This window comes from Ovis aries, chromosome 22, assembly GCF_016772045.2.
Source record: "Ovis aries strain OAR_USU_Benz2616 breed Rambouillet chromosome 22, ARS-UI_Ramb_v3.0, whole genome shotgun sequence".
NCBI lineage: Eukaryota > Metazoa > Chordata > Mammalia > Artiodactyla > Bovidae > Ovis > Ovis aries.
The window spans coordinates 7,967,275-7,994,534 of NC_056075.1; the positions used below are offsets into that span (position 1 = coordinate 7,967,275).

General features: G+C 40.8%; 1 protein-coding gene across 2 annotated transcripts in view; it reads right to left on the reverse strand.

Annotated features, from left to right (window-relative positions):
- PRKG1 (protein kinase cGMP-dependent 1) overlaps positions 1-27,260 on the reverse strand; it is a 1,392,774-nt gene that overhangs the window by 1,279,332 nt on the left and 86,182 nt on the right. Inside the window, exon 1 of one of the 2 annotated variants that reach the window (XM_015103265.4) lies at positions 20,015-21,089. The exons of the other annotated variant lie outside the window; for it this stretch is intronic. Within the exon in view, the coding sequence (XP_014958751.2) occupies positions 20,015-20,325 (311 nt within the window). The 5' untranslated portion in view covers positions 20,326-21,089. Of the gene's footprint in view, positions 1-20,014; positions 21,090-27,260 lie in introns of those variants that run through there. 2 annotated transcript variants of the gene reach the window in all.

Here is a 27,260-nt window from a genome sequence, read left to right on the forward strand (position 1 = left end):
CCTGCATAATAACAAAGAAAGCTAACAGTGCCACCTCATTTCACTGTTGAATAAGCAACAGGTCTGGCAAGCTCCCCAACTGGTTCATAACCCACAGGCCTCTGCACCAGGCAGGATGGACTGGCATCAGAGCAACGGCTTCTAGGGTATACACGTAGCCACGTAGCAAGCCAGGGTCTTTAGTGAGACAAAGCAGAGTCAGCAAGTCACCTAATCAGAGTTATGTCCCACTGGGGGTAGGACCACCTACATTAGAGACCATTTAGTCTTGTTCATCTGTTTTCAGCCCCACTGGCGCAAGAGCCCATTAGAATTCTCCCTGCCAAAAAAGCTCTACCCAAAAGAGAGTGTTTATTGAAACCCTCCTCACCTTCTTCATGAAATCACCACCTCAGGCACATTGAGATAACTGAAATTTCTCCCTTCCTCTCAAGTCTTATAAAGTCTTCTGTCTTATATTTCTCTCATGTACTCTTGTCCATTCTTTTATTTCACAATCCAAATAGCTCCTCTTTGTCTCTTTCATTTCACAAATGGCTCCCTAACCAGCTCTCTATTCGCCTCAGGGACTGGAACATATCTGTAACTTATCCATGCTCTCTTCTTTTGTCACTCGGCAGACTATGCATGGGAAGCCAAAACGGCAAGTGGGAGGCCTAAATCAGGGAAATATATTAGTGCTTTAAAAAAAAAAGGAAAGAGCTGGGAAGTTGTAGAAAGGTAAAAAGCACACTGTCTGCTTACAAAGTCCCTCTGGATAAACAACTCTCAATATAGTAGTCCAAGGCACAGACTTGGACTTGGGCAGCATTGTGTGGTCTTGGGCAAATTACTTGAATTCTCTGAGTATGCTTCACTTTTGCTGTCTCTAAAATGGAGCAAATACTCTCTGCCTTTCAAAACTACCATGAAGATTAGGGGGAAAATTCATATTATCCCCCATTACAATGCCTGAATCCAGTAAGTATTCCATAAATGACAGCCTGCTAATATTACTGCTGTTGTTACTGTTAATCAAGTCATTGCAACACTAACATACTGACTCTGTGTACGAAGTTCAATTCCTCAGTTTCTGCATTATTCCAAAAACAAAAACCAAAGAACAGAACAGACGAACTTTTCTGACACTAAGAAGACTTAAGGTTAACAGCAAATATCCTGGATCCAAAAACAATGTTAATATTCTAAACTTCACTGAGTAAACCATAAATTGATATCACACAGTCCTTCACGGGAATTGATACCATTTGCAAAATAAGATGCTTGTTTGTATGAAACATATTAAAAGGTAATTTATAGAGACAGAAAACAGATCATTGTGTGCCCAGGGGTAGAGGTGAAGCAAGGATTGTCCAAAAGTGGGCCCCAGGTAATCTGGGCCATAACAGATATGGCCAAAACTATAGTTGTAGTTGCCAACTCTATAAATTTACTAAAAATCATTTTACTAATATACATGTAGAGTGGGTGAAATTTATGGTATGTAAATTATACTACAATAAAGTGGTTGAAAATAATGTACCTTTTCGGTAACATGAAACATTTCAGGATAAACTAGTATTTTTATTCTTATTCTAAAGCTTTCCACTATCAGCTTATCACTACACCTGTCATGAATTTGTCTGAGGCAACTAACGTATTCCTCCATAAGTTAACAGGCCTGTTATTGCTTTTAGCCACAATCATAATGTTTGGGAAAAGACATCCTGAAATGCAGTATAAAAGTCACTAAGTGAAAACATTTATGTTCTGCATCTGATGGTTTCTCAGCCTGGACAGCAAATATTCAACTTGGGAATGAATGGCTTTCAAATAGAAATCCATCATCAGTGAATAACTTCTATGCAAACAGTTGAGGAAAGAGAAAAGGCACATTGCCCTAAATATTTCTGATGGATTAAAATCACATCATTAAAGCAGTGGGTCTTTAAAAATGCACCAGGGCAGCAGTGCCCCAGTCCACGTATACAATGGCTCACAAGTTAAAATGAATGTTAAGAATAATATTACTACTGTACAATGTTACATAAATGCATCTGCAAAGAATGACCACCAAATATTCTTCCTGTCTTTAGAATACAGAGAGCTTTTCCTTCAGATACTACACAACCATTTTCACTATGATTTCCTAACATAAATGAACTACGTGGTTCTCAATTCAAACTTAGAAATCCATTCTTGACTTCTCTGTCGGCCTCTAACTGCTCATTGAATGGCATAATTACAAACCCGCAAGCTTGCTTATATTTGCCATTCCTTATCTACAGTGAGCCCATGGAAGTCAACACAGGATTCTTACTGTCTTTCAGTCTTCCTGAGTCAGATCCCACAAAACCAGGCTGGGTTGCACTGGCTGTCCTCTAGGACCTCATCATCACTGACACTCCTTCCACCAGTGCCCTTCAGTTTGGTTAAAAGATGTTTCAGTTCAGTTCAGTCACTCAGTCATGTCTGACCCTTCGCGACCCCATGAACTGCACCACGCCAGGCCTCCCTGTCCATCACCAACTCCCGGGGTTCACCTAAACTCATGTTCATCGAGTTGGTGATGCCATCCAGCCATCTCATCTTCTGTTGTCCCCTTCTCCTCCTGCCCCCAATCCCTCCCAGCATCAGAGTCTTTTCCAATGAGTCAACTCTTCACATGAGGTGGCCAAAGTACTGGAGTTTCAGCTCTAGCATCAGCCCTTCGAATGAACACCCAGGTCTGATCTCCTTTAGGGTGGACTGGTTGGATCTCCTTGTAGTCCAAGGGACTCTCAAGAGTCTTCTCCAACACCACAGTTCAAAAGCATCAATTCTTTGGTGCTCAGCTTTCTTCACAGTCCAACTTTCATATCCATACATGACCACTGGAAAAACCATAGCTTTGACTAGACGGACCTTGATTGACAAAGTAATGTCTCTGCTTTCCTTCCAAGGAATAAGCGTCTTTTACTTTCATGGCTGCAGTTACCATCTGCAGTGATTTTGGAGCCCCCAAAAATAAAGTCTGTCACTGTTTCCACTGTTTCCCCAGCTATTTCCCATGAAATGATGGGACCAGATGCCATGATCTTAGTTTTCTGAATGTTGAGCTTTAAGCCAACTTTTTCACTCTCCTCTTTCACTTTCATCAAGAGGCTCTTTAGCTCTTCATTTCCTGCCATAAGGGAGGTGTCATCTGCATATATGAGGTTACTGATATTTCTCCCGGCAATCTTGATTCCAGCTTGTGTTTCTTCCAGTCCAGCGTTTCTCATGATGTACTCTGCATAGAAGTTAAATAAGCAGGGTGACAATATACAGCCTTGACGTACTCCTTTTCCTCTTTGGAACCAGTCTGTTGTTCCATGTCCAGTTCTGACTGTTGCTTCCTGACCTGCATACAGGTTTCTCAAGAGGCAGGTCAGGTGGTTTTGTATTCCCATCTCTTTCAGAATTTTCCACAGTTTATTGTGATCCACACAGTCAAAGGCTTTGGCATAGTCAGTAAAGCAGAAATAGATGTTTTTCTGGAACTCTCTTGCTTTTTCCATGATCCAGCAGATGTTGGCAATTGGATCTCTGGTTCCTCTGCCTTTCTAAAACCAGCTTGAACATCAGGAAGTTCATGGTTCACATATTGCTGAAGCCTGGCTTGGAGAATTTTGACCATTACTTTACTAGCATGTGAGATGAGCGCAATTGTGCGGTAGTTTGAGCATTCTTTGACATTGCCTTTCTTTGGGATTGGAATGAAAACGGACCTTTTCCAGTCCTGTGGCCACTGCTGAGTCTTCCAAATTTTCTGGCATATTGAGTGCAGCACTTTCACAGCATCATCTTTGGATTTGAAATAGCTCGACTGGAATTCCATCACCTCTGCTAGCTTTGTTCATAGTGATCCTTTCTAAGGCCCACTAGATTTCACATTCCAAGATGTCTGGCTCTAGGTGAGTGATCACACCATTGTGATTATCTGAGTCGTGAAGATCTTTTTTGTACAGTTCTTCTGTGTAGTCTATTTTTGCCACCTCTTCTTTATATCTTCTGCTTCTGTTAGGTCCATACAATTTCTGTTCTTTATCGAGCCCATATTTGCATATAATGTTCCCTTGGTATTTCTAATTTTCTTGAAGAGACCTCTAGTCTTTCCCATTCTGTTGTTTTCCTCTATTTTTTTCCACTGATGGCTGAGGAAGGCTTTCTTATCTCTCCTTGCTATTCTTTGGAACTCTGCATGCAGATGCTTATATCTTTTCTTTTCTGCTTTGCTTTTCACTTCTCTTCTTTTCACAGCTATTTGTAAGGCCTCCCCAGACTGCCATTTTGCTTTTTTGCATTTCTTTTCCATGAGGATGGTCTTGATCCCTGTCTCCTGTACAATGTCGTGAACCTCTGTCCATAGTTCATCAGGCACTCCATCTATCAAATCTAGTCCCTTAAATCTATTTCTCACTTCCACTGTACAATCATAAGGAATTACAGAACTCTAATAATGCAAAGAGCAACTCACTGCAAAAGATCGGATGTTAGGAAAGATTTAGGGCAGGAAGAGAAGGGGACAACAAAGGATGAGGTCATTGGATGGCATCACCAACTCAATGAACATGAGTCTGAGCAAACTCTGGGAGACAGTGAAGGACAGGGAAGCCCAGCGTGTTGCAGTCCATGGGGCTGCAAAGAGTCGGACACGACTTAGCAACTGAATAACAACAATGATGGAATTGGGTTTAACTTAGTAACACTGAAAATATAATGATAATTTCAACAGCTTATGTCTTCTGCTATCTGTAGAACTCCATAATATGTTTTATACCTGTACTGAGGGACTCACAGACATGATCTCTAATCAAATCCTCATTCACAATGAGAAAATGGAAGCTCAGATAGACTCAGTCTCATACACCTCGTGAGTCGTAAAGTAGCAGCTGAAACAGAGCCCATGCCCATCTCCATTGTATATGCTGTGTTCTGAGCCTACCTGCTCGGATTTTCCGTAAATGCACTGCTAAACCACAGAACTCAGTGGATTCTCAAGACCATCTCACAAAGCATTGATGCTGCACAGAGTGTGGAAAGCAGGCTGAACTGAGTCTGATAGCCTGTTGTGTTTACAGAGTTATCACTTATGAGCTGCTGGATGTGGGTTGTGTTACCTCACCTCATTGATCCTTAATCATCTCTTCTGTAAAATGGAAATGATCTGTTCTCCTTTCTCCATTTAGAGGCTGTGAGGCATAAATGACCTACATTCATTTTTCCAGCCAATTAATGGATGTTGTTATTAAGCCTCACTTTTTATCAGATACAAGATACACAGTTGCATTGGTACATAGGACTTTTAGGAATTTAACCTCAGACATTAACAGAAGCATAAGGTCAGATAAGAGTTTAAAAAAGGTTTTTTTCCTAGGATTGGGTGTTTTCAGGTTCCATTCTGAAGAGCTAAGAGACAATATGCCAAACAGAATCAGCGTCTAAATGTTCCCTATTTTATTATGGTTATTCTTGAGGCAAACACCTAATGAAATGTTATCATGAGGTTAATGGTCTCTATCATCTCATAATATCGAAATCTATGTGACTATCTGGATAGTTAAAATCAGCAAGCTATTATCATAAACTTGACAGAATTGTGTTAGTGAGAATTCTGTGTTCACAAAAAGGATTTAAATTTTTGATAGATTATTCTTTAAGCTATTTCCATGCATTCCAGGCATGTATTTCTCAACTAACCCCGTTACTTTTTGAGGTTAACCTGTTTATGAGATTTCATGTCACAGAGCTTAAGTTGAGACATTTCAGTTGGAGAAAACATATGCTTCCTTAGAAAGATAATTTAGAATTTCATCTTAGTCCAACTAGAAGGGACTTTTCAAGACCATGCAATCCCAGGTTTTCGAGTGAAACTCTGAAATGCCTTCAGAGGCCAGGAGAGATGATGAGCTAGACAAAGACTGTATAGAGTGTTAGGAGCTGTGATGAACTCCTGGAGCATAGGGCCTCCCACAAAGGTGCAACAAGGCGTTCAAGTCCGAAGTCTGTAAAATTCTTCTGGCCAAGCCAAAGATGCCCCCAGGCTCTACTGAGCCCAGTGATGTGCTTCCCATTCTCAAAATTTTAAATTTAAAAGATGACGCATACGCGGGCCAAGAACTTGGAGAGGCTTGTTTTTTGTCCTTCTTCTGGCCAAGAGTCATAAAGCAGCTACTGTACGCCAGCCCTATTCTGGGTTCCAAAGGTACAACGTGGAGCAGGAGAGAAACTGGTATTGCCTTCACGGAATTTACCGTCTTGCAAGAGGAGATGCTAACCAACCAATGACCAACCTAAAGAAATTCAAACTCGGAGGGACATGAAGAAGTCAAAGTACACAGCACTACAAAGTCGACACTGAGACCCGGACACCAGCCTCCAGGCCAGGCACCCCGGGCTTAATTCTTGTTGTAAGAGTCCTGAAAAGGTAATGTCTTTTTTTTTTTTTTTAGCATTTTTGGGGTTGAGAAAGAGCTACATCTAGCAGAGCTGTACACTAATTATTTAGGAAATATTTGGTAAAAACTGAACAAATAAACAACTAAAAACTAATTCACAGATTATGTTACCAGAAAAAAAAAAAAGAATCAGAGGGTATTTTATAAACTTTCTAAGAATACTCAGTTAAATTAAGATGCTAACACTTAGGGGGAAATAGATAAGGAAATAAAGCATTGATAAATGAGGAAATGTTTCTTTACAATGAAAATTTAAATTTAAAATTAGTGGCACAGGCCATTGAAAACATTCTGATAACAAACAGAAACAAATATGAAAGTACAAGACAGAGCAAGCTTTCTGCACATGATACAGCAAAAACTACTTTAGGCACAAGCAACCGTATTAGATAACAATTTGAACACCACAGAAATACAGTTTCCTATAAGAAGAGCTTCCTTGATACTTAGGTTTACTAGCCTCAAAAAGGGATAATTCTTGGCCACCACATGTTTATCAGTATATGGGCATGAGAAAATGTGGATATATGAAAAATTCCCTGAGCTCAGTCAGTAAAGAATCCAACTGCAATGCAGGAGACCAGGGTTCTCTTGTGTTGGGAAGATTTCCCTGGAGAAGGAAATGGCAACCCACTCCAGTATTCTTGCCTGGAAAATCCCACTGACAGAGAAGCCTGGTGGGCCACAGCCCATGGGGTCACAAGAATCAGACACAACTTTAGTGACGAAACCACCACCCCCACTACCACAAAAAGGAACACAGTCATGAAAGAGAATTGGAATAGGACATATCCTTAAAAAAATGAGTTGTTGGGACAATTAGCGAGACAGCATGGCACACAGAGAGCACGCATGGACTCTGGGGCCACACACACGTGCTTTTGCGGGTTTCAACCTACAATTTTATTTTGAGCAAGTTGTTTAACTTCTCTGTGCCTTACTTCCTCTATCTGAAGAAATGGGATGAAGGGTACCTACTTTATCAAATTACTGTGAGAATTGAGTGAGAAGGCTTACGTAGTCTACAGTCAGGCAAATATTTGAGTAATAATTAGCAGTAGCAGTAGTAGCAACACTAATTGACCAGTAAAGACAAGGCTTAAAAGTCACAATTACTACCTTCATTTTATAAAGGATTTCAGTAAAGACGAGAGCAATTGTTCCCTATGTCTGGGGGGGGGGGGGGGGGGGGGGGGAAAGAAGTAAGATAAAGAATGAGCCTAGTTTGAACAAGAAAAGTTTTCCCCTTAGTCATGATGAAGCAATAGACTGAACTACAGAAAGAAGTTTTGAAATATGATGATGGTAGTCAAGAAGCAAAGGGGGAAATCTATCATGATTTAAAAACTCACTAGCAAGGGTTCGCCTCGGTGTTATTTAATGACCTCTAAGTTCATCTCGTAGAAAAAGCCACTCTTGCCAAGACAAATAATGTCTACTTGAGATCTTTTCCATCTATCACACTGACAGTAACCCTTAGGAATCCAGAAGACAGAGCTCTGCTCTGTGATGATGAATGATTTACAGGGCCCAGGACCTCAGCGGTGGAACCAAAGGAAAAAGACAAGCCACAGAAGAGAAAGGGTCCACTGGGAAAGACCGCCTTCTCCGTGATGAGCGGTGTCCTGTTTCACACTTTAGTATTAAGGCTCTGGTCACGTGCTTTACCTGGTTTACCTCTCTGCACATTCTGCCATGAGCTCTAATGTTTATTTTTTCATATCAGTTCTTTTTATCTCTTTATTTTTGAGGTGATAGAAGGGTAACTTTGGATTGCTTAAAATAACCATATTATAGATGGACTCTAACTTTCGGTGGAAATAACAGAATTCTATTTAAATATCAGAATTCTCTGAAATAATTTCTTGTAATAATCCATAAACATGTAAACACTCATACATATATAATGCTTCGAAGCATCTAACTTCTCCATTCCCAGAACTTTTCCGTACCTACTCAATATTATTTCAAATGCCACAGACAGTAGTTCTCTTTCAAAAAAAAACAAAAATCTCTTTTAAAAAAATAGACTGGCTATTTCCCACCAAAACTCAAAAAGAAGGGGAAAAAGACATCTTAATGCCTTAAGCAAAGCATACAAAAGGCAAAGGCGAGATGAATTCATGAAGTATGCAAAGAGGTGGCAAGAAGCTAATAAAAGATGTTTCATTCACAGTGGGCTTCTTATTGTATTTCTTTGCAGTTCCTTTTCATGAGGACTATTTCAAAGTCATAATCATTTAATTTTATGTTATTCAATGCTTCATGAACAAGAAGTCATTTTCTTTTAGTAAAAGAGTATAGATCTCCATACTAAATAATACTAAAACATCTAGAAGGCAGTCAGGCAGATTACAATTTTCCATGCTGTATTTTTATTTTATGAAGAACAACAAATAGTCTGAAGTTAGATTTTGAAGAAAATGACTAGCCCCTGATGAAGGCTACCACTATAAAGAAACAGAGCAGAGTTCCTTTCAAAATATTCTAAAGCTTTTCAGATCTACAAGAAACACTGTTCATACAAATGGATAATGGAGTTAAATATTATATTTTTTATAAAGTATTAAGTGAATGACTAGAAACCTTGAGCAATTCTTTCATTTTGCACTGTACCAAATGCTGTGGGAGAAAAAGGATTTTCTTCTAAAAATTCAGAACTGTAAAAGTTCTCAAAATAAAAAAGTGATTCACTGAACAGATCTTCCAACCAAAAAATGACTCTTACTTTGCTGAGTGTCTCTGGACTTCCTTTCCTAACCTTTGGTATCCTCCGATAGTTGCTAAATATGTGTTTTTGTTGTTAAGTCACTAGTTCAGTTCAGTTCAGTCGCTCAGTCATGTCCGACTCTTTGAGACCCCATGAACCGCAGCACGCCAGGCCTCCCTGTCCATCACCAACTCCCGGAGTTCACTCAGACTCATGTCCATTGAGTCAGTGATGCCATCCAGCCATCTCATCCTCTGTCGTCCCCTTCTCCTCCGGCCCCCAATCCCTCCCAGCATCAGAGTCTTTTCCAATTAGTCAACTCTTTGCATGAGGTGGCCAAAGTACTGGAGTTTCAGCTTTAGCATCATTCCTTCCAAAGAAATCCCAGGGCTGATCTCCTTCAGAATGGATTGGTTGGATCTCCTTGCAGTCCAAGGGACTCTCAAGAGTCTTCTCCAACACGACAGTTCAAAAGCATCAATTCTTCGGCACTCAGCCTTCTTCACAGTCCAACTTTCACATCCATACATGACTCCTGGAAAACCATAGCCTTGACTAGACGGACCTTAGTCAGCAAAGTAATGTCTCTGCTTTTGAATATACTATCTAGGTTGGTCATAACTTTTCTTCCAAGGAGTAAACGTCTTTTAATTTCATGGCTGCAGTCACCATCTGCAGTGATTTTGGAGCCCCCCAAAATAAAGTCTGACACTGTTTCCACTGTTTCCCCAGCTATTTCCCATGAAGTGATGGGACTGGATGCCATGATCTTAGTTTTCTCAATGTTGAGCTTTAAGCCAACTTTTTCACGCTCCTCTTTTACTTTCATCAAGAGGCTTTTAGTTCCTCTTCACTTTCTGCCATCAGGGTGGTGTCATCTGCATATCTGAGGTTATTGATATTTCTCCCGGTAATCTTGATTCCAGCTTGTGTTTCTTCCAGTCCAGCATTTCTCATGATGTACTCTGCATATAAGTTAAATAAGCAGGGTGACAATATACAGCCTTGACGTACTCCTTTTCCTATTTGGAACCAGTCTGTTGTTCCATGTCAAGTTCTAACTGTTGCTTCCTGACCTGCATACAGGTTTCTCAAGAAGCAGGTCAGGTGGTCTAGTATTCCCATCTCTTTCAGTCACTTTCAGTCACTAAGTTGTGTCCAACTCTTTGCAACCCCATGGACTGCAGCCTGCCAGGATCCTCTGTCCTCCATTATCTCCCAGAGTTTGCTCAAACTCATGTCCATTGAGTCAATGGTGCTATCTAACCATTTCATCCTCTGCGGCCCCCTTCTCCTTTTGCTTTCAATCTGTCCCAGCATCACGGTCTTTTCTAATGAGTCAGCTCGCATAAGATGGCCAAAGTATTGGAGCTTCAGCATCAGTTCTTCCAGTGAATATTCAGGGTTTATTTCCTTTAAGATTGACTGGTTTGATATTCCTGCAGCCCAACAGAATCTCAAGAGTCTTCTCCAGGCACCGCAGTTTGAAAGAATCAGTTCTTCAGGGCTCAGCCTTCATGGTCCAAGTCTCACATCCATACATGACTACTGGGAAAATCGTAGCTTTGACTACACGGACTTCTGTTGGCAAAGTGATGTCTCTGCTTTTAATACGCTGTCTAGGCTTTTCACAGTTTTCCTTCCAATGAGCAAGTGTCTTTTAATTTCATGACTGCAGTCACCATCCGCAGTGATTTTGGAGTCCAAGAAAAGAAAATCCGTCACTACTTCCACTTTTTCCCCTTCTACTTGCTGCAGTTAGGAAGCACAAAGACCATGATTCACACAGAGCTCCACAGTGCAGGCAGTGGACTCTAGGGTTTATTCCTCTCCATCTTTTCTTTTCTCTCTTTCCACTGGCATGAGTTGCCACTACAGGCTTAGCAAAATAGTACTTGTCATTTTTAGATGTTTAATATTCCTCTGTAAAGGGTATGGTGACACCCTGTCAAAACCATACAAATCAAACATGAGGCCATCTTTTCTCCCTCATCGTAATATAAAATGTGTTATTCAGTCACCAATGATTTAGGCAGAGTGCATCTTAAGAAGATGTTAGTGAGAGCTATGCTGCCTTGGACAGCATGCTCACCAGCTACCTATAAATGCCAAAAAGACTGGCCAATCCACCCTGCAGTCCATCAATAGCAATAACTCCAGAGGGGCAAAATTTTAAATTCCCATTTTTCTTGCTTGTCATGACAACTCTTTTTTTCTTTCCTCCCAGTACAGACTTAGAAGCACTGTCAACACCATGATTTATTGATAGAGTTGGACCATTAAGATGATCTACAGTATATACAGAAAGGAGATGCTTTTCCCTCACATTATCTCATTATTCCTTGGCCTAAATCTGGTGAAAGCTTGATAGCCCTGTAATACAATTGTTTTAGAAAATAGCAAAACTACTGTGTTTAACTAAGGTGTATTTGTCATCACTGACATGGAATACAATTAACCAAATTAAGCTGACTGGTGATACTATAATTATTTCAAGTTCAAAGAAATACAATGCTACTCATAAAGAGCAGATACGGTCTTAAAGTAAGAAAATATAACTGAACATTAGAAGGTCCACAGCATTAAGAGATCTGCTTTTGAGACCCATTAATCATTTGAACTATTAACATATATATTTCCAGGGCCTAAGTTACTTCACCTCTACATGGAAGGCAATGAAATTGCACCTGTCATAAAGGATTTCTGGTGAAGTTCAATTAGCACTTATGATCTTTAGACAGCCAAAGGTAATTAACATTTTTTAAAAAATTGTAGATGCAGGTGGATGTAGCATATATTGACACTAAACTGTCACTGATTCTTTTTCTGTATAATTCCCCATCCTTTTATATCTTGGATTATAAAAATCCTAAGACACAGCCCCTTTCCCAGGGTGCTACCATCAATGCTGACTAACCCGCTTTCTGCTTCTAACTGCTAAGCTACACCGGTGAACACATGCTTTAGCTTCTGTCTCCCTTATTGTTGCTAATTCCTCTTGTCCTTCCCATTTAGGTCCAATAACCAAATGCATGACAAGAAACTGGATTCATAATGAAAGCGTTTACTTTCCTTATGATTACCTTGCCTATGTAATTAATGTCCCCAACCCTCTGTGCAGCCTTATGACATCGACTCTGCCATTACACTGTCAGCTGAATACATTTTCATGTTTTAGACGGAGAGAGAAAGAAACAAGAAAGCTTCTCACTGACTCCCATTTGAAAGAGATTATTTTTTTACCAAAAAAGTATTAGTAATTATATTAGCTGTTTTCATCACTTATATAAAGTACTATACTGATTGATCCTTACCTGAGAAGATAATGATTAATTACACATGTAATAGGCTCCTATCAGAGAAAATTAGGAAAATCTTAAAGACTTTGAATTTTGTTTTGTTTTGTTTCTTAACAATATAAGGGGAAAGGGCTAGAGACAGACCCAAAACTTGGCAATGGGAGCGGCAATGAGGTTGTGACCACAAGGCATAGGAATGCCTAGCTCTTTCTGGGGGACACACCGAGATTCTCCTACTACAACTATCACATCAGTCCTCTTGTCTGCCAGCAGTGCCCAGCCCTGCTCACTACTCAGGCCAGACCGTCTGGAAAGGGGGCTGAGAGCTTGATGTACTAGCTCTGCTTTCTCTGAAGCCTCCCTGGAAAGTACTCCTCAGCCTGAGCTCAGGCTGTTTGCCTTAAAAGGATAAAATATCTGTAGGAGAAAAAAAAAAAAAAAAACTGTAGCTGGCTACAGAGACATCACATACCAGAAGGAGAGGCGCTACAAGCCCTGTGCGTCTCTCCCAAGGAGGGGCTCGTAATTGATTCACCCTGAAGCACAGAGCATTTCATAGAAGCATCTGGGATACCAGGAAACAATCTTATTGGCTCACAAGGCAGCTCCCCCTGGTGAGAGTGGAAAACAAACTTGGGCGGATGGCTGATCCTAAGGTGTCATATTTGAATCGTGGCCAGGACTCATGGCTGGCAAGAAAGAGGGAAGCATACTTACCCATGGAAGGGAGCTGCTGCCACTTTTTGTGCCCCAGAGCCGTGCAGGTCACCCCAGAGATCATGGTGAAAATGACAAGTGTGGCTGCTATGGAAAGTGGGAAACTGGATCTGCCTGGTTCCAATGCAAGCAGGGGATTAGTGTTGGTAAAAAAGATTAAAAAAAAAAAAAATGAACCAAGAAAAGTGCTTTCCCAGGGAATGGAATTTCAGGAACCTGTAGGAGCTAACATGGAATGAGCCACCAAGGAGGTTCTCGATCCTGGCTGCATCTCAGAGTCGCCTTGGGAGCGCAAACAATAGACCTCCACACACACACACACACCCCTGTTGTCTTCTCACCAGACTATTTCTCACATGGTGCTGTTCACTGGAACTATCTGAGAAATCTTTAAAAAACACTGATGTTTGGCTTCCACCTCCAGACATTCTGATATTAATGGGTTTGGGTTTTTTTTTTTTAAAAGCTCCTCAGATGATTCTAACATGCAGCAGTAAAGTTTGGGAAACAAACTTTGGTTTGGTCCTGTCTTATTTTTTCCACTTTTCCCCAAGCCACTCTGCTTCCTGTCTAATCCTGGTGAGCAGATAACTCCCCACAGAACAGCCTTTATGGTATCTATTAGGATCATGAAATTGCCTAATCCTCCCACCCCTTTGGGAAGCAGAACCTAGAGGCTAATGAGAAGGGCTCTCAAGCTCAAATTCCAATTCAGCCTTTTACAAAGTGTGTGGCTTTGAGCAAGTTATTTAGCTTCTCTCAATTTCAGTGTCTTGTCCCTCACTGTCATGAAACGGGGTAATCTGGAGTGTTCCTCACAAGGTTATTTGATTTAAAAAAAAGACAACCTATGTAAAGCAAAGGGAGCACTGGTCTGACACAGAGTAAGGGCTCGATAAATGTCAGCCATTGCAACCACAATGGGCGGTACCATTCTGACCTATTCTTTTCAGGAACAGTGAGGCACTGACTTATCCTCCACTTTCTTTTTCTGCATGGTGGTCTGCACAAAGACCACCAAACCCTCCCTGGTATCAGACTAAGGGATGTTTCAAAGGGACAATATGAGGTATTCAAAACAAGCATTGGTCTACAGGGAAACATTTTAATGGCTTTTTAACCAAAATTTCAGTATGGTTTCAACTCCCAAAGGAGGCTAACCATTGGTACATTCCAATTTGGGTGTTTTCATGCACAAAGTTCTCTCTTACCTGTAAATTCTGTTCCGGTCTCATTGCCTATTCACTTGCCCACAAAGCCCACTAATCCTTTTCAACTTTGCAAACGTGCCATAGCTTTCACAGCAGTCACCCTGTTTTGCCCTTTCTTGTCCTCCTGACACACATCTCTTCTTCCCACTCCCTCCTGCTTCTTTCCTATTAATAACTATGATTAAAAAGTCCATTCAGACACAAGACACTTTGAGAGTATACTATTAGTCCTACCTTTTGCTCAACATCTGTTTTGTGCAGCTACAGATTCTGTGCTCTTGTTTATATTTACATGACAGTTTTGGAGGGAGAACATCCCTCTGCTCTTAGAAACAAAATATACTCGGAGTTCAAACAGGCTGCACATACTTAACTTACCAGAAAACACATTTGAAGGAGGTGCCGAGGAATGCAGTCATTATAGAAGATGGTGAGAAGGAAGGGGAATTGGTGTCAGAAGGCTGGGTGTGTGGAAATAAGAGGAAATATCAGGGAAGGGGTGACAAGCAGCGCTAGCTCAACAGTTCAGATTAGGATTCAAAATGCCACAGATGTGATTGCATAATAAGCTGTTGCGCATACGGGTGAATGCTGCTTTCAGCATGCTCTTATTTATCATATTGTCTTGCGTTCTCAGAGCGTGGAACATGCAAGTCGGAGGGTCTGAGTGCTAGCATCGGGCCCAGTTCTGTGGGATAGGCAGCAGCACCTATGGCGAAAATGGGAGAAAGAGCAGCAGTCTGGTGTTCAAATCTGGTTGCTAGGATACTATGGAGACCCTCCATCGCTAGGCAGACAGGGGAAAAAAAAAAAGGCGTCCATATGCCTTATAACCTGCAAACAGCAACAGTAGAGACATCATCTGCCTTCTTCTACCCTTTCCCGTTAAGAATCCAAACCCAACTCTTTAGTGAAATAAAAGTAGTGGAAGCTTGGAAATGTGGCCCAGGAGAGCAAGGAAGTTGGTCATTTATATTCTCAGGCAGTTTCGAGAGCTACTCTATTGAAGGGCGTGTTGGTATTTTCATTATAAGCCCCACTTTAGGGGCACAAACTGTGCTTCAAAATACCCTAATAGGGTTTTAGCAGCCTGGTCTTATTTTTATAAAGGCTGCTACAACTTTAACTTTATTGCAGAGAGTATAATGTCAAATTAACAATCAAACTTAAATTGGATAGTCTATTAGAATAACGTTAAGTTGGAATTGAATTCCCCCGCAAGAACAAGGAAGATGAATTTACAAAATCAACTTGAGGTTCAAGTCCCACCTAAGTTCTGTTTGCTGGGGTGTGTGAAGAATCCACCATGCTAGTCTGTGGCATAAAACGAGATTATTTCCAGTGTGAACATTTAGAGTGGAAAGCGGAACTTGTTTTCTTTAAGAGCGGAACTCAGATTCTTTAAGAGTGTTAATCATCTACTGCTTGGTTAAATTAAATATTATTACCTAGTCAGGATAGTTTTAGTTGCTATCAGAACCATGCAGGTGGGAGATGCTGGACTGCAATGACATTCTGAGATTCAGAGCTTTACTAATGGGTAACAATTAGTCCTCCTCAATTATTCTAGAAACAAGCAGAAAAGCCCTCTCAGCTACTCATCCTGATCCTCTCTGGCTGAAGCTTGGTTTTCCTCAATGCCCACTATGGTGCTCTGGTATAGGCACTGGTTGCTGTGATTCCCCAGATGTACCCTCTGCTCTCCTTTGTTGTCTTCTCCCTTTGCTGATGGCCCTCCCCACCCTAACTTCACCACTCTCACCCCGTCACCACTCACCTAAATCATGACATCGATCAAATACTTCCTTTAAACACCTTGACTTCCACAAGAGTTTCTGATACCCTAAAATTAAATGGGCTCAATTATGTTTTACCAACTGTCTTAGGGATCGCCTATGTGACTTGCCTTCCTCTGTATCCAGAATATTCACTTGTACAGTATTGATAAGCCCTGGTTACCTCCTTTGTGATAGGACTCACACATCTCACATTCAAACGCCTGACACTAACTTGCACATGGTGCCTTCCACAAAAGTGCTGAACTGACCTACTGGACGCATCTGAAATGTAATTGTTACCTCTGATAATAATTATGCTTTAATATTATGCCATCTATGATTACACCAAAATCCTGGAATTTTCCCAGCTTCCTACAGAATTTAACAGAGAGCTTTCAGGAAGATTCTATTCCTCTTGAAATGTGCTATGTCAAGGCTTAAAAAATAATCAGATAAGATTGTGTTAAAATTAATGCCTCACTAAAAATAAGAAGAATATATTTCTTTTTATCCTCAGCTCTCCAAAGTACTTCACAGTCAAGCGTGTAATGTTACAAAACAAAACATGTCATTATCCTTTGAAATTCGGTTACCTTTGGGCTAACAGCTTAACAAAAATACAGAGACACTAACAACTTCTGACAGGAACTCAACTCTTATGACAGCAAAATGGAAAGGACTTGAGAATATTTACCACAGGTAAAGGGTTTAGAGCTCAACAGACCAGTGACTGAATGTTCTAACCTACCACAGAGTCAATTTTCAGGAATAAACTAGCATGAAATAAAGTTACTTTAAAAATCCATGAGAACTACATTGTCTGCATAATCAACAGGCTATCTGGTCCAAAAAAATGAATATACAGTTTTCATCCTTAAGGATTTATTTACCTAATTCAATCCAAAACATACAGTCTGATAGTTTTACCTTCTCAAGTAGTTTTTTAGGAGCAGTGGAGTATAGATTCCAATTTGCTAATCAGTTCTTTTGCTCATCACACTCACAACAGAGAAAGGGTTTTCGGGCTATTTCTATACATGTGTAAAAGAGTCAAACAGAAATACCAACCCTCACAGGCACTCACAGGTGCGGCAGGAGTGCCTGGCTCTGAGCTGGACCCCCGCACAGCCTTCCCTCCAATTCCCAGCATACAGGGAAAACTCCGAACCAAAACTGTTAAGATGATTTAAGTTCATAAGTTAATTTACATGTTATACTATTTTTCAAATGATTACTTATCAAAAAAACCACAGAAGTTTTGTAAAGATTCTAATCCTTAGAAGGCAACCTCAGTAAGCAAAAAGTAAACATACATATATGCATACATCAGACAACTGAGTAGGACATTCTCTGGACAGTTACCTACATCCAGTAGAGAGAGAAGAGAAGACTACATGAGCATGAATTTGCAATCAATTTTGGGCTATTTCATTTTAACTCAAACTCTCAAAAATCTGCAAGTTTTAAAAAGATGACCAAATGTAGGCTGTACTAAAAATAAAATATAAAGACATAAACACTTGTTGCCAGCAAGTCGGCATAATCAAATTGTTTATAGTGAAATAAACAGAAATTCAAACAAGTCTCCTTCACTTTGGTTAAGTTTCCCTAATTCTTCATGGAACTACCTTGTATGATCATTCAAACGACCTAACTAGAATCATTTTGCATACAATATGCTTCTCCTCTTACCCAAGGTACACTCTACCACGTAAGCCAATTTTATTCTAGTTTTCTTTATGTAAGCGTGAAAAAAGAACAGATGTTTTTCCAAAATTATTTAAGTTTGGAAGACATTCATTCTATAGTTTTCTTCAATATAAATCCTTCAGAATCCCCAAACCCCTCATGGTGATATCTTAATAGCTGACTTCCTAAGAGTACAAGTTATTAAATAAAGGTCAGAATGCAAATGCATAGTGTGGTTCAACTGATAAAACGCTGATCATAACTAGATGCTGTGAATTATCTGCCACGCTAACTTCATTTTCCACCATGGACTTAAAAAAAATATATCTAGTTGTTCTGTATGTCATGCACTAGGAGATTTCTAAAATTTTACCACATTATACAGCTCAGACTACACTGCTAGATTCTTTTAGATCTTGTCCGATCAATTGTTTCGTTGGCGTTATCAGCTGGTTTGATCATGTTTCAAATAAAACTGATTAAAATGGTCTTTTTAAGAAAGGAGAGTCTGCTCTGAGTGACTCCAAAGTCCTGCCGACACTAAAATGAGATCCTATGGAGTGCTGAAAGACGCAGAGAGCTGTCTTTGAGTTATTTTTTTCATTATGCAAAACTTGGCCCTGGAGAGATGGGCATGTACCTCGTTAGCTGAAACAGGCAAGCATGGCAGCACTGCAAATTAACTTACCGGAGAAATCTGAAGTGGACTCAGATCATTCAGGTTTCTAAAGCAGATCCAAACCCACTCAACTCTGAGGGCAACCTGGTGAGGCTAGAATCTCAGAAATGTGCATCTTTACTGTCTTTTCTCCCTACACACAGAATACCAATTCCTCCTTAAGCTAAATCTGCATGAGGAAACAGCGAATGCTCTATGGCAACCAACAAGGAGAGGAACAAGTCTAAGTTTTCAAAACTATAATTAGTATATACTCACAATCTGCACCCCCCATCCAATAAATATAAATGGGTACAGTCCAATACTCTTTCTCCTTATATTAAATCTTTGTGTTTATTAAGTGAAAGGCTCCCAGGGACCTTGTATTATTATGTAACACGTGTCATCCAGCCAGTGTGATGTAGTTTGGAATAGAGTAACAAACCCCTCGGTTTATCAATTCTGTCATTAGTGACTTAAAATACCATTCATCTGGGTGCTTATTCTGTATTAACCTCATGTTCCTGCCACTTTACTATCTATAAGAACTCCAAGTTGAGTGATGTGTAACGAGTTCCATTCAACTTTCCCACCCAGGTTGTGAAGCCCACTGACATCAGAACTACACAATTGTTTATAATGCTAGAACAATACCAGAGTGGTTGCATCAGAAGCCAGAAGTGAGGCAAATAATGTGACCACGATGTCAATAAAGGTAAGTGGACTTCTCTTCATCTGACCCTGGAAACATGTAACCCTCTGGGGGAGATAGAGGCACCCCATTAGCAACATTATATAAAGTCCTTAAGGAAAATAAGCAATATTCTTCCTCAAATGTATGAAAAAAATATTTTTACAAAATCAACAGACTAGGTTTCCATTTGTGGATTGTAAATGTCATCCAATTCTGGAAATCAAAAACTCTTTCCTTTTATATGTGTATCTGCTTATTTCTGACACTTTAATGATGCCAGAACATCAGGTTTGAAGAGTACCAGCGAGAATCGCTAGCATGTAGAGAAATCCGGGAGAGCCACAAAAGCATAGAAAGTAAGGGTGATAGCAGACGCATTTCAAGTCTGAGGAGCCTGCAGTTAGGATTTTCCGGTTGGGCAGGTTTGCCAGAGCATTTGGGAGATGAGGCTTTCAATTCTCTCACTCATACATACACAAGCTGACATACACCTGGGGCGCATTCAAACTCTACGTACAGTAGATGGCCTATATGAACGTATATACATATATATATATATATATATATATATATATATAATAGCTTGACATCTAACAAAGACAGGGAGGCAACGTAAGTGCTGTGAGTCTGATCTGAGAAACGTGCACAGCCCCGCAAGAAGTGCGGGTTAAAATGAAACATTTCTGAGGGTGAGGATCAACAAGGCAAGCGGGAGGGGCGGGAGCCTACAGACAATACAGAGACCCGCAGCTCCCCACCGACCCGGCGCCACACGGACCCGGAGCGTAACCCCTGCTTACTGTGGACTCTTGGGGTAGAAGGGCAGGGTCACATGGCTGAGATCCTGGATGTCAAAGGCGGTGGGCTCAGCGGAGATCGCCTGCCGCTTGGTGCGCGGCTCGCCTTGCAAGGTGCTCGCGCTCTGCTTCTGCGCCTGCTGGGTGGCCGGCCGGATCACCGAGCGGTACTTGTCCAGCTCGTTCTGCAGCTTCTGGATCAGTTCGTCCTTCTGATCCAACTCCAGCTCCAGCTCGTCGATGAGAGCATCCCGCTGCCTCAGCTCCTCGATCTTCTCCTGGAGCGCGTACTGTAAATCCCGCAGGGTGCCCATGCTCCTCCGGGCTGCCGGGGGCTCCTTCCTGCCGCTGCTCCGCGTCTTGGGGCTTCCTCCCCTCTCCGATCAACTTTCCCCAAAGTCGCTGCTGCCTCCCGAGTGCGAGAGCTTCCTACTTGAGACCAAAGCCAGGCTTGGCTTCTGAGCATGCCCAGTCCGCCGGCTCCAGCCACCGAGAGTTTCAGTGCGGATTCCACTTCTCCGGGCTGACTGTGAGGCTGAGAGCAGGGATAAGCCAAACGGCAGGGCGGGCCGGGCTTCCACCTGAACCGCGGCGGGCGCCGGGGAAGAGAGACGCGAGCGCGGTGGCCGAGCAACGGGAGCAGGGACTCGTAAGGCGGGGGACTCCGAGGGCCGCGGCGGGTCTGCCCGGGTCACTGGCGCCGGGCGCCGAAGGAAGCCGGCGGAGAGTGTGGGGAGCCTGATAAACCCCTGGGCGCGCCAGGGGATGCGCGGGCGGAGCGAGGCGGGAGCGCTCCTTCGGGGGCGGGGAGGCGAGCGGGAGAGGACGGGGGGACCCCGAGCAAACTGGGGAGGCGTCTGCCGCCCCGGAGCCTACCGGGCAGGAGGATGTGCGGACTACAATCCCCGCGACGAGCGAGTGCAGAGCGGACTCTGCATCGCAAGCGCTCTGACTTCGGGAGGTGTCTGGGCTGCCAGCCTCGCGGAGAAAGGATCCCCAGCCTGCGGCTGAGCTCTCGCGTCTGCCTCTCCGCCTTCCTCCCGGGGAGCGCCTCACACAGGTGGTAACGCTTGAAAACAAACTTGCCTCTCAGGAGAGGGGAGCGAGTCCGGGCAGGGGAGGGGTTTCCACTCACACCCGGGGGCCTCCGGCGGAGAGGGGGAGCTTTTGATCCCACCCCCCACCCGCGCCAGCGTTTCCAGCTGCTTCGAATGAGTCCCCTTTCCGCTCCTACTAAACTCGGATTCATGAACTCTTTTTAGGGCAAAGGCCAGAACGGGATGGGACTGAGCCCTGGAAGGCTGCTCAGCTTCCCCACTGTCCGTCCCACTTAACCAGTGTCTGCGGAATAGTTTATGCAAGGGCCTTGCTCCTTCCACCTGCTGAATTTGCAGAGGGGTGTCAGGGGCGGGAGGCGGGCAGGTCAAAATCACTGCAGTATTCCAAAAAGTTCACTCTGAAATTGAACCATACCTTTAACATTACTTTCTTGATAACCAAACTGTTAGGACGCTAGCCTTCCCCTTGAATGGCACGACACAAACTTTGAAGAAGAGAGAAAATCTTAAAGAAAACGGGGGACCCTAGACGGGCCGGGGTAAACTGTACAGCCTACCGCCGCACCTCCACCGCCCCCATCCCTGCCTGCTCCTATTTCCTAAAATGATGACAATTTTGATAGCATCCTTTCTGTCCAAGGGTAATTCTTCTATCATGTTTAGAATCTTCCATAGCACTTAAATTCCTCATCTTTACCTAAATCTTCACCTAGTCATTTAAATTTTTAGCATCTTTACTAGCAGTCCTTTAATTACTATTCTTGAGAACTCAGTGTTATAATCCTGAATGTTCTATTTGGCCATTCCTTAACACTAAATAAAACAAAGTAGACAAAAGATAGATTAAGAGTCTGAATTGCAATCCAGAACTATTCACTGGAATCTAAATTTAGACAAGGACACACATGAGTCTCAAAAAAAGTGCTTACTTTTTGCTTTTGAATACACAACCTGTTCTAAGAGGAGCAAAAAGGAAAATGGGGAGGCGAATGAGAAAAAAACAGGAGGAAAGAAAAGAACAGAACCAGCTAGCTAGTGTCACCTTAATAAGCTTTTTGATTTAAAGTGTATTTAATTTTTCTGTAATTAAGGTGTACATGAAAAAGGATACACAATCCTAAACATTCTACCCAGATTAGGATTTAATTCACTCACTGCACATGATAATAACACAATTGTTCTGCTTTCCAATGTGGATGTTTTCAGAAGTGCATTTATTTCAGAATCATTGTACAAGGTAGATGATTTCCCCCAAACAAACATGGATAACTTAGAAACACTGAGAGCAGTAAATAGTAGTTCTGAATTAATGTTGTTTTAATGAAAACTAAACCAAGCAGAAGTGCTCTGGCTTTGTATAACTGACTCTTTTCTAAAAGAGCTTCCATGACATTTTCCTTCTCCCAGGCAAAAGGCCAAATTCTTATCTTATTTAACCTATGGGAATTCTTTAATTCCATGGGAAAATGTCGAAAACTTAATGAGACTCCTTTCCTATAGACCTATTATAGGGGTCCAGGAGCCCAAGAGTTTATGTCTAAAAATATATCAGGAACATTGTACAGGGGACATTATTAGACAACTGTTAAGCAAGGTTATGCTGTGAGGTTCATTTGAGGCTTAAATGGGTTACTTAGTGTCTTTGAGCAGCACAAAGAAAGAAGATTCTTCATTTGTAGAAAGCTTGTCTACATATAAAAAGGATAAAAGAAACTAAAGCATTTTCCCCAAAAAATAAAAAATTGCATTTAAACTAGGAAAAAAAATCAGTTTACAAAAATTAAATTTTTTTCCACTGTTATCTAAATATTTTTCACTATTTAAACTACCATAATCTATGTACTACTAGAGGATGTTACATTTTCATTTTAAATGGAATTCTTGTGATAAAAAATATATATATGCCTTGATGAATCCCATAGTGAGAATCAGAAATCTTTTGTAATAATTGCAAACAGCTGAGAAGATATGACTATTACAATTTGACTTACACTTTAAAAGATGTTCAAGTTATAAGAATATATTTGGCTGGGTTAGTGTATATAATGAAAAAAACTAAAATTATCCTTCAGTTCAGTTCAGTTCAGTCACTCAGTCATGTCTGACTCTTTGTGACCCCATGAACTGCCAGGCCCCCCTGTCCATCACCAACTCCTGGAGCCTACCCAAACCCATGTCCATTGAGTCAGTGATGCCATCCAACCATCTCATCCTCTGTAGTCCCCTTCTCCTCCTGCCCTCAGTGTTTCCCAGCATCAGGGTCTTTTCAAATGAGTTAGCTCTTTACATCAGGTGGCCAAAGTATTGGAATTTCAGCTTCAACATCAGTCCTTCCAATGAACACCCAGGACTGATCTCCTTTAGGATGGACTGGTTGGATCTCCCTGCAGTTCAAGAGACTCTCGAGAGTCTTCTCCAACACCACAGTGCAAAAGCATCAATTCTTTGGGTCTCAGCTTTCTTTATAGTCCAACTCTCACATCCATACATGACCAATGGAAAAACCATAGCCTTGACTAGACGGACCTTTGTTGACAAAGTAATGTCTCTGCTTTTCAACATGCTGTCTAGGTTGGTCATAACTTTCCTTCCAAGGAGTAAGAAAATTATCCTTAAATACTTTATATATGAAAACTCCTGAATTCTAGGCTTTTCTAAGTCAAAATAAATATTTTAAGTATTACAGTGATGTCCTTGACTGTTTAAATCTTGAGGGACCTTGGTTTTCTATCTCTACCTTTTGAGTGATTCTAATATTTTCTTAAACATCTTTTGCATTGCATTTGGTAAATGCTGGAAATAAATTTTACATAAAAAATCTAGGTCTTATGGTTTCATTTCAACAGATATATTTACTATATGTCTTATAATAAACTTAACTGGCTAAGTTATATTATCACAGATCACACACGAGTCTACTTTCTGCTATTTGGAAGTGGCTACCACAGATTTGGGGTGGAATGAAGCTTCATATATTCAGCTTTCCCACTGCCTAGCTGGGATGAGGTCTTAATGTTAGATGCTAAAGCATAGAACAATGCCATTTTGAAGGAACTTCATTCATATACTGGAATTCCATAGTAACTTTTCAGCAGTCTCTCTTTGTTATAGCTCTAACAGAAGCAAAATTCCAGTAGCCAGATCCACCTGTGGCATATTAATGCTCTTCAATTCTGCATCCAACCCTCATGATTGAGAATAACTAATACCACACCTTACGTAATGGGATCTCAGAATCACTGAATGAGACCTTCAGTAATTCAGCTTTATCATAATACTGGCCATTAAAAAATATTCTTTTGAATGTATTATTCTACACGAAAAACATAGTCAGCCTCAAAATAACTGTGATAATTTTGTTATCCAGCTGCCCATTCCACTGGTGCTATGGACACAGAGGCCTGGCGTGCTTCAGTCCATGGGGTCGCAGAGTCAGACACAACTGAGCAACTAAACTGAACTAAGCATTTCCTGCAAGAGTCCAAAAATCGAAATTTCCTTCTGTCATTTCATGTACATGTCTTGAACTGCAAAAACAAAACCCAACACAAACAAAAACATAGCTAAGCTATATAGGTCATGTAAGCAGCAGTCCCTCACAGAAGACTCTAGATATAAAGGTAACTAATAGTGGTAAACACACTAGCTTGCTCTACAGTGTTCATCTTAATCGTGACCACAATAAAAATAACTAACTTCCTGGAACACTTAATGTATGACAAGCACTGTTCATGTAGCCTTACGAGTTGGACATCATTTCCTTTTATACTTGATAAAAGGGAGGCAGAGACTCACTCACTTTGTGTTGTTCAGGCTCTAAGCTGTGTCTGACTCTGCTCCCCCATGAACTATAGCACACCAGGCTCCTCTTTCCTCCATTATCTCCGGGAGTTTGCTCTAATTCATGTCCACGTAGTCAGTGATGCTATCTAACCATCTCATCACTCACCTAATATCAAATCCAGACCATTTGGTGCAGAGCTCAGTCCCCTACCCACTGCCCCTCACTGCATTCTGCAGGACTTCCAAGGGTTGGTAATGCCGCCTTCTGGATCCAGACTGATATTAATTCACATTAACTGGCCTGACTTTGGAGTTAGGGATGTGGGAGGAGAAGAAATTTGGAAAATTATAAAACAGTAGGAAAAATATTTTTTAAAAGTTCCTTTTCCCCAAACTGTCTTTATTTCAGCCTCATTTCATCTTTGGTTTATGGTCACCAACTTGTACCCATTTACCTGGGATTGCCCTTGTTTTAAAATTAAAATTGGTTGGGACTCTCCTACTTTTACACTAAAGTCCTAGTTACATCTTGGTCCTGGGCAAACCAGGAAGGTTGATCATCCTCTATAATTCAGGATTGCAAAGCCTCTCTATTTTACAAATATTTTCATATTTTGTATTCAAAGTTACTGATAGAAAAGTAAAACCAAGGAAGATCTGTAATAATAATACCTATTATCTTAAGCACATTACAAACCCACTTACACATTTGTTTCTGTGAATATGTTTCAGGAAAGCAATCATCCAATTTCAATGCATAATAATACACCACAGGAATTGTCTTTGGACTGTAAAGGGGAGATGAGTCAGACAATAGAATTTTAATTACTTTGATAAGTCAGACAAGGATTCAAGGCTTTCTTTTCGGTTTGCTCTTATAAAAATCTAGACTTTAGACAGATTGGATTCTTAGAGACTAAGCACAACAATTCAAGTTCCTGCTATTTGATTAACTCTTATAGGATTATATGATTATCATTATTATGTTTGGTGACTAGATTTGGTCGTCAGGAATACATATTTAAATGAATATAAATAAAAATTCTAATGGCAGGGCTGTTCTGAAGTCACACTATCGCAAATGATAAGTTGTGCATGGAAAAGGGAAAAAAAGCATAAAACATTAATGATGAAAAACGTACTGCAGAGACATGGAAAGTCATAGTGCCTTGTACCATACTTGCTAATGTGCTTAGAGTTTAATACCGAATTAGTGTCATACTTAATATTAGTTGAAATGAATTCTTATATTCCACTGTGTAAGACGATGCTAAGTTATTACTGGACCTCAGCCTAAACTAATGTGCATGGAAATCCATGTACTATTTATCAAGCAGAATATTTCTTTGTACTCTTTACTCAGCTGACCATCTTCAAAGACCAGAAGAAATAAAAGTTTTTTCAGAAGAAAAGTATTTTGTTTTCTGTGGTTTTCTTCATAAATGGAAAAGTTTTTAATGTGTAAAATGGAGTTAAAAATGCTTTATTCTTAAAATATTTTACTAAATTTAAGTCCAGTGAATATACACCAGAGTAGGCAACATCCCTGTATCTGATTAATAAATTACACTTTATCAGCTCCATTTCAGTAGTGATTTTTCTGGCAGATTAAATGTAAATCATTTCCTAACTCAATGATCAGCATTTCCCACAAAGTATTCAAAAATATTTGCAAAGGTAATTTTGTATTTAAAACGTTATTTGACAGCATGTGGCTTATCTTATAGGAGAACAGCTCCGAGTCAATGATTTTTTATTGTTCCTTTTATTTTAAATAGCATTTAACCACTGATATCACTTGGCCATTTCCCTCCCACTTGTTCTGTAATCCAAATTTAAAGTAAAAGCAAAAAAAAAAAAAAAAAAACACTTTTCTAGAGAACTTAAAATTAGTAAAGTGGGCAAGTACTGAAGATGTAAGAAAGATAATAGAGGACAAGTTTCAGTGAACTGGCTTTCTATCCGTAAATAACTTGAATGAACTGAGCAAGAGAAAGATGGCAAAATACAACTGAGACTGTCAGAGATTTGGAGGAGAGGGGAAGCTCTAGGCAAAAAGATATAGTCAAGAAATGTATAGAAATCGTCACTGTTGTGGACTTAGTGGAAAAGTAAATATAAAGTGAAAGTGAAAGTGAAGTTGCTCAGTCGTGTCTGACTCTTTGCGACCCCCGTGGACTGTAGCCCACCAAGCTCCTCCATCCATGGGATTCTCCAGGCAAGAGTACTGGAGTGGGCAGCCATTTCCTTCTCCAAAAGTAAATATGACCTAGCTTCAAATTAAAGAAACTCTTGATATTTGATTTTTATATAATTATCATGAGATGGAAGTCCAGAAATCCATCTCTAATGATACACAAATGAAGTAGTCGGCTGGTAAAAACATAGATGTCATTCTAGGGTTAACA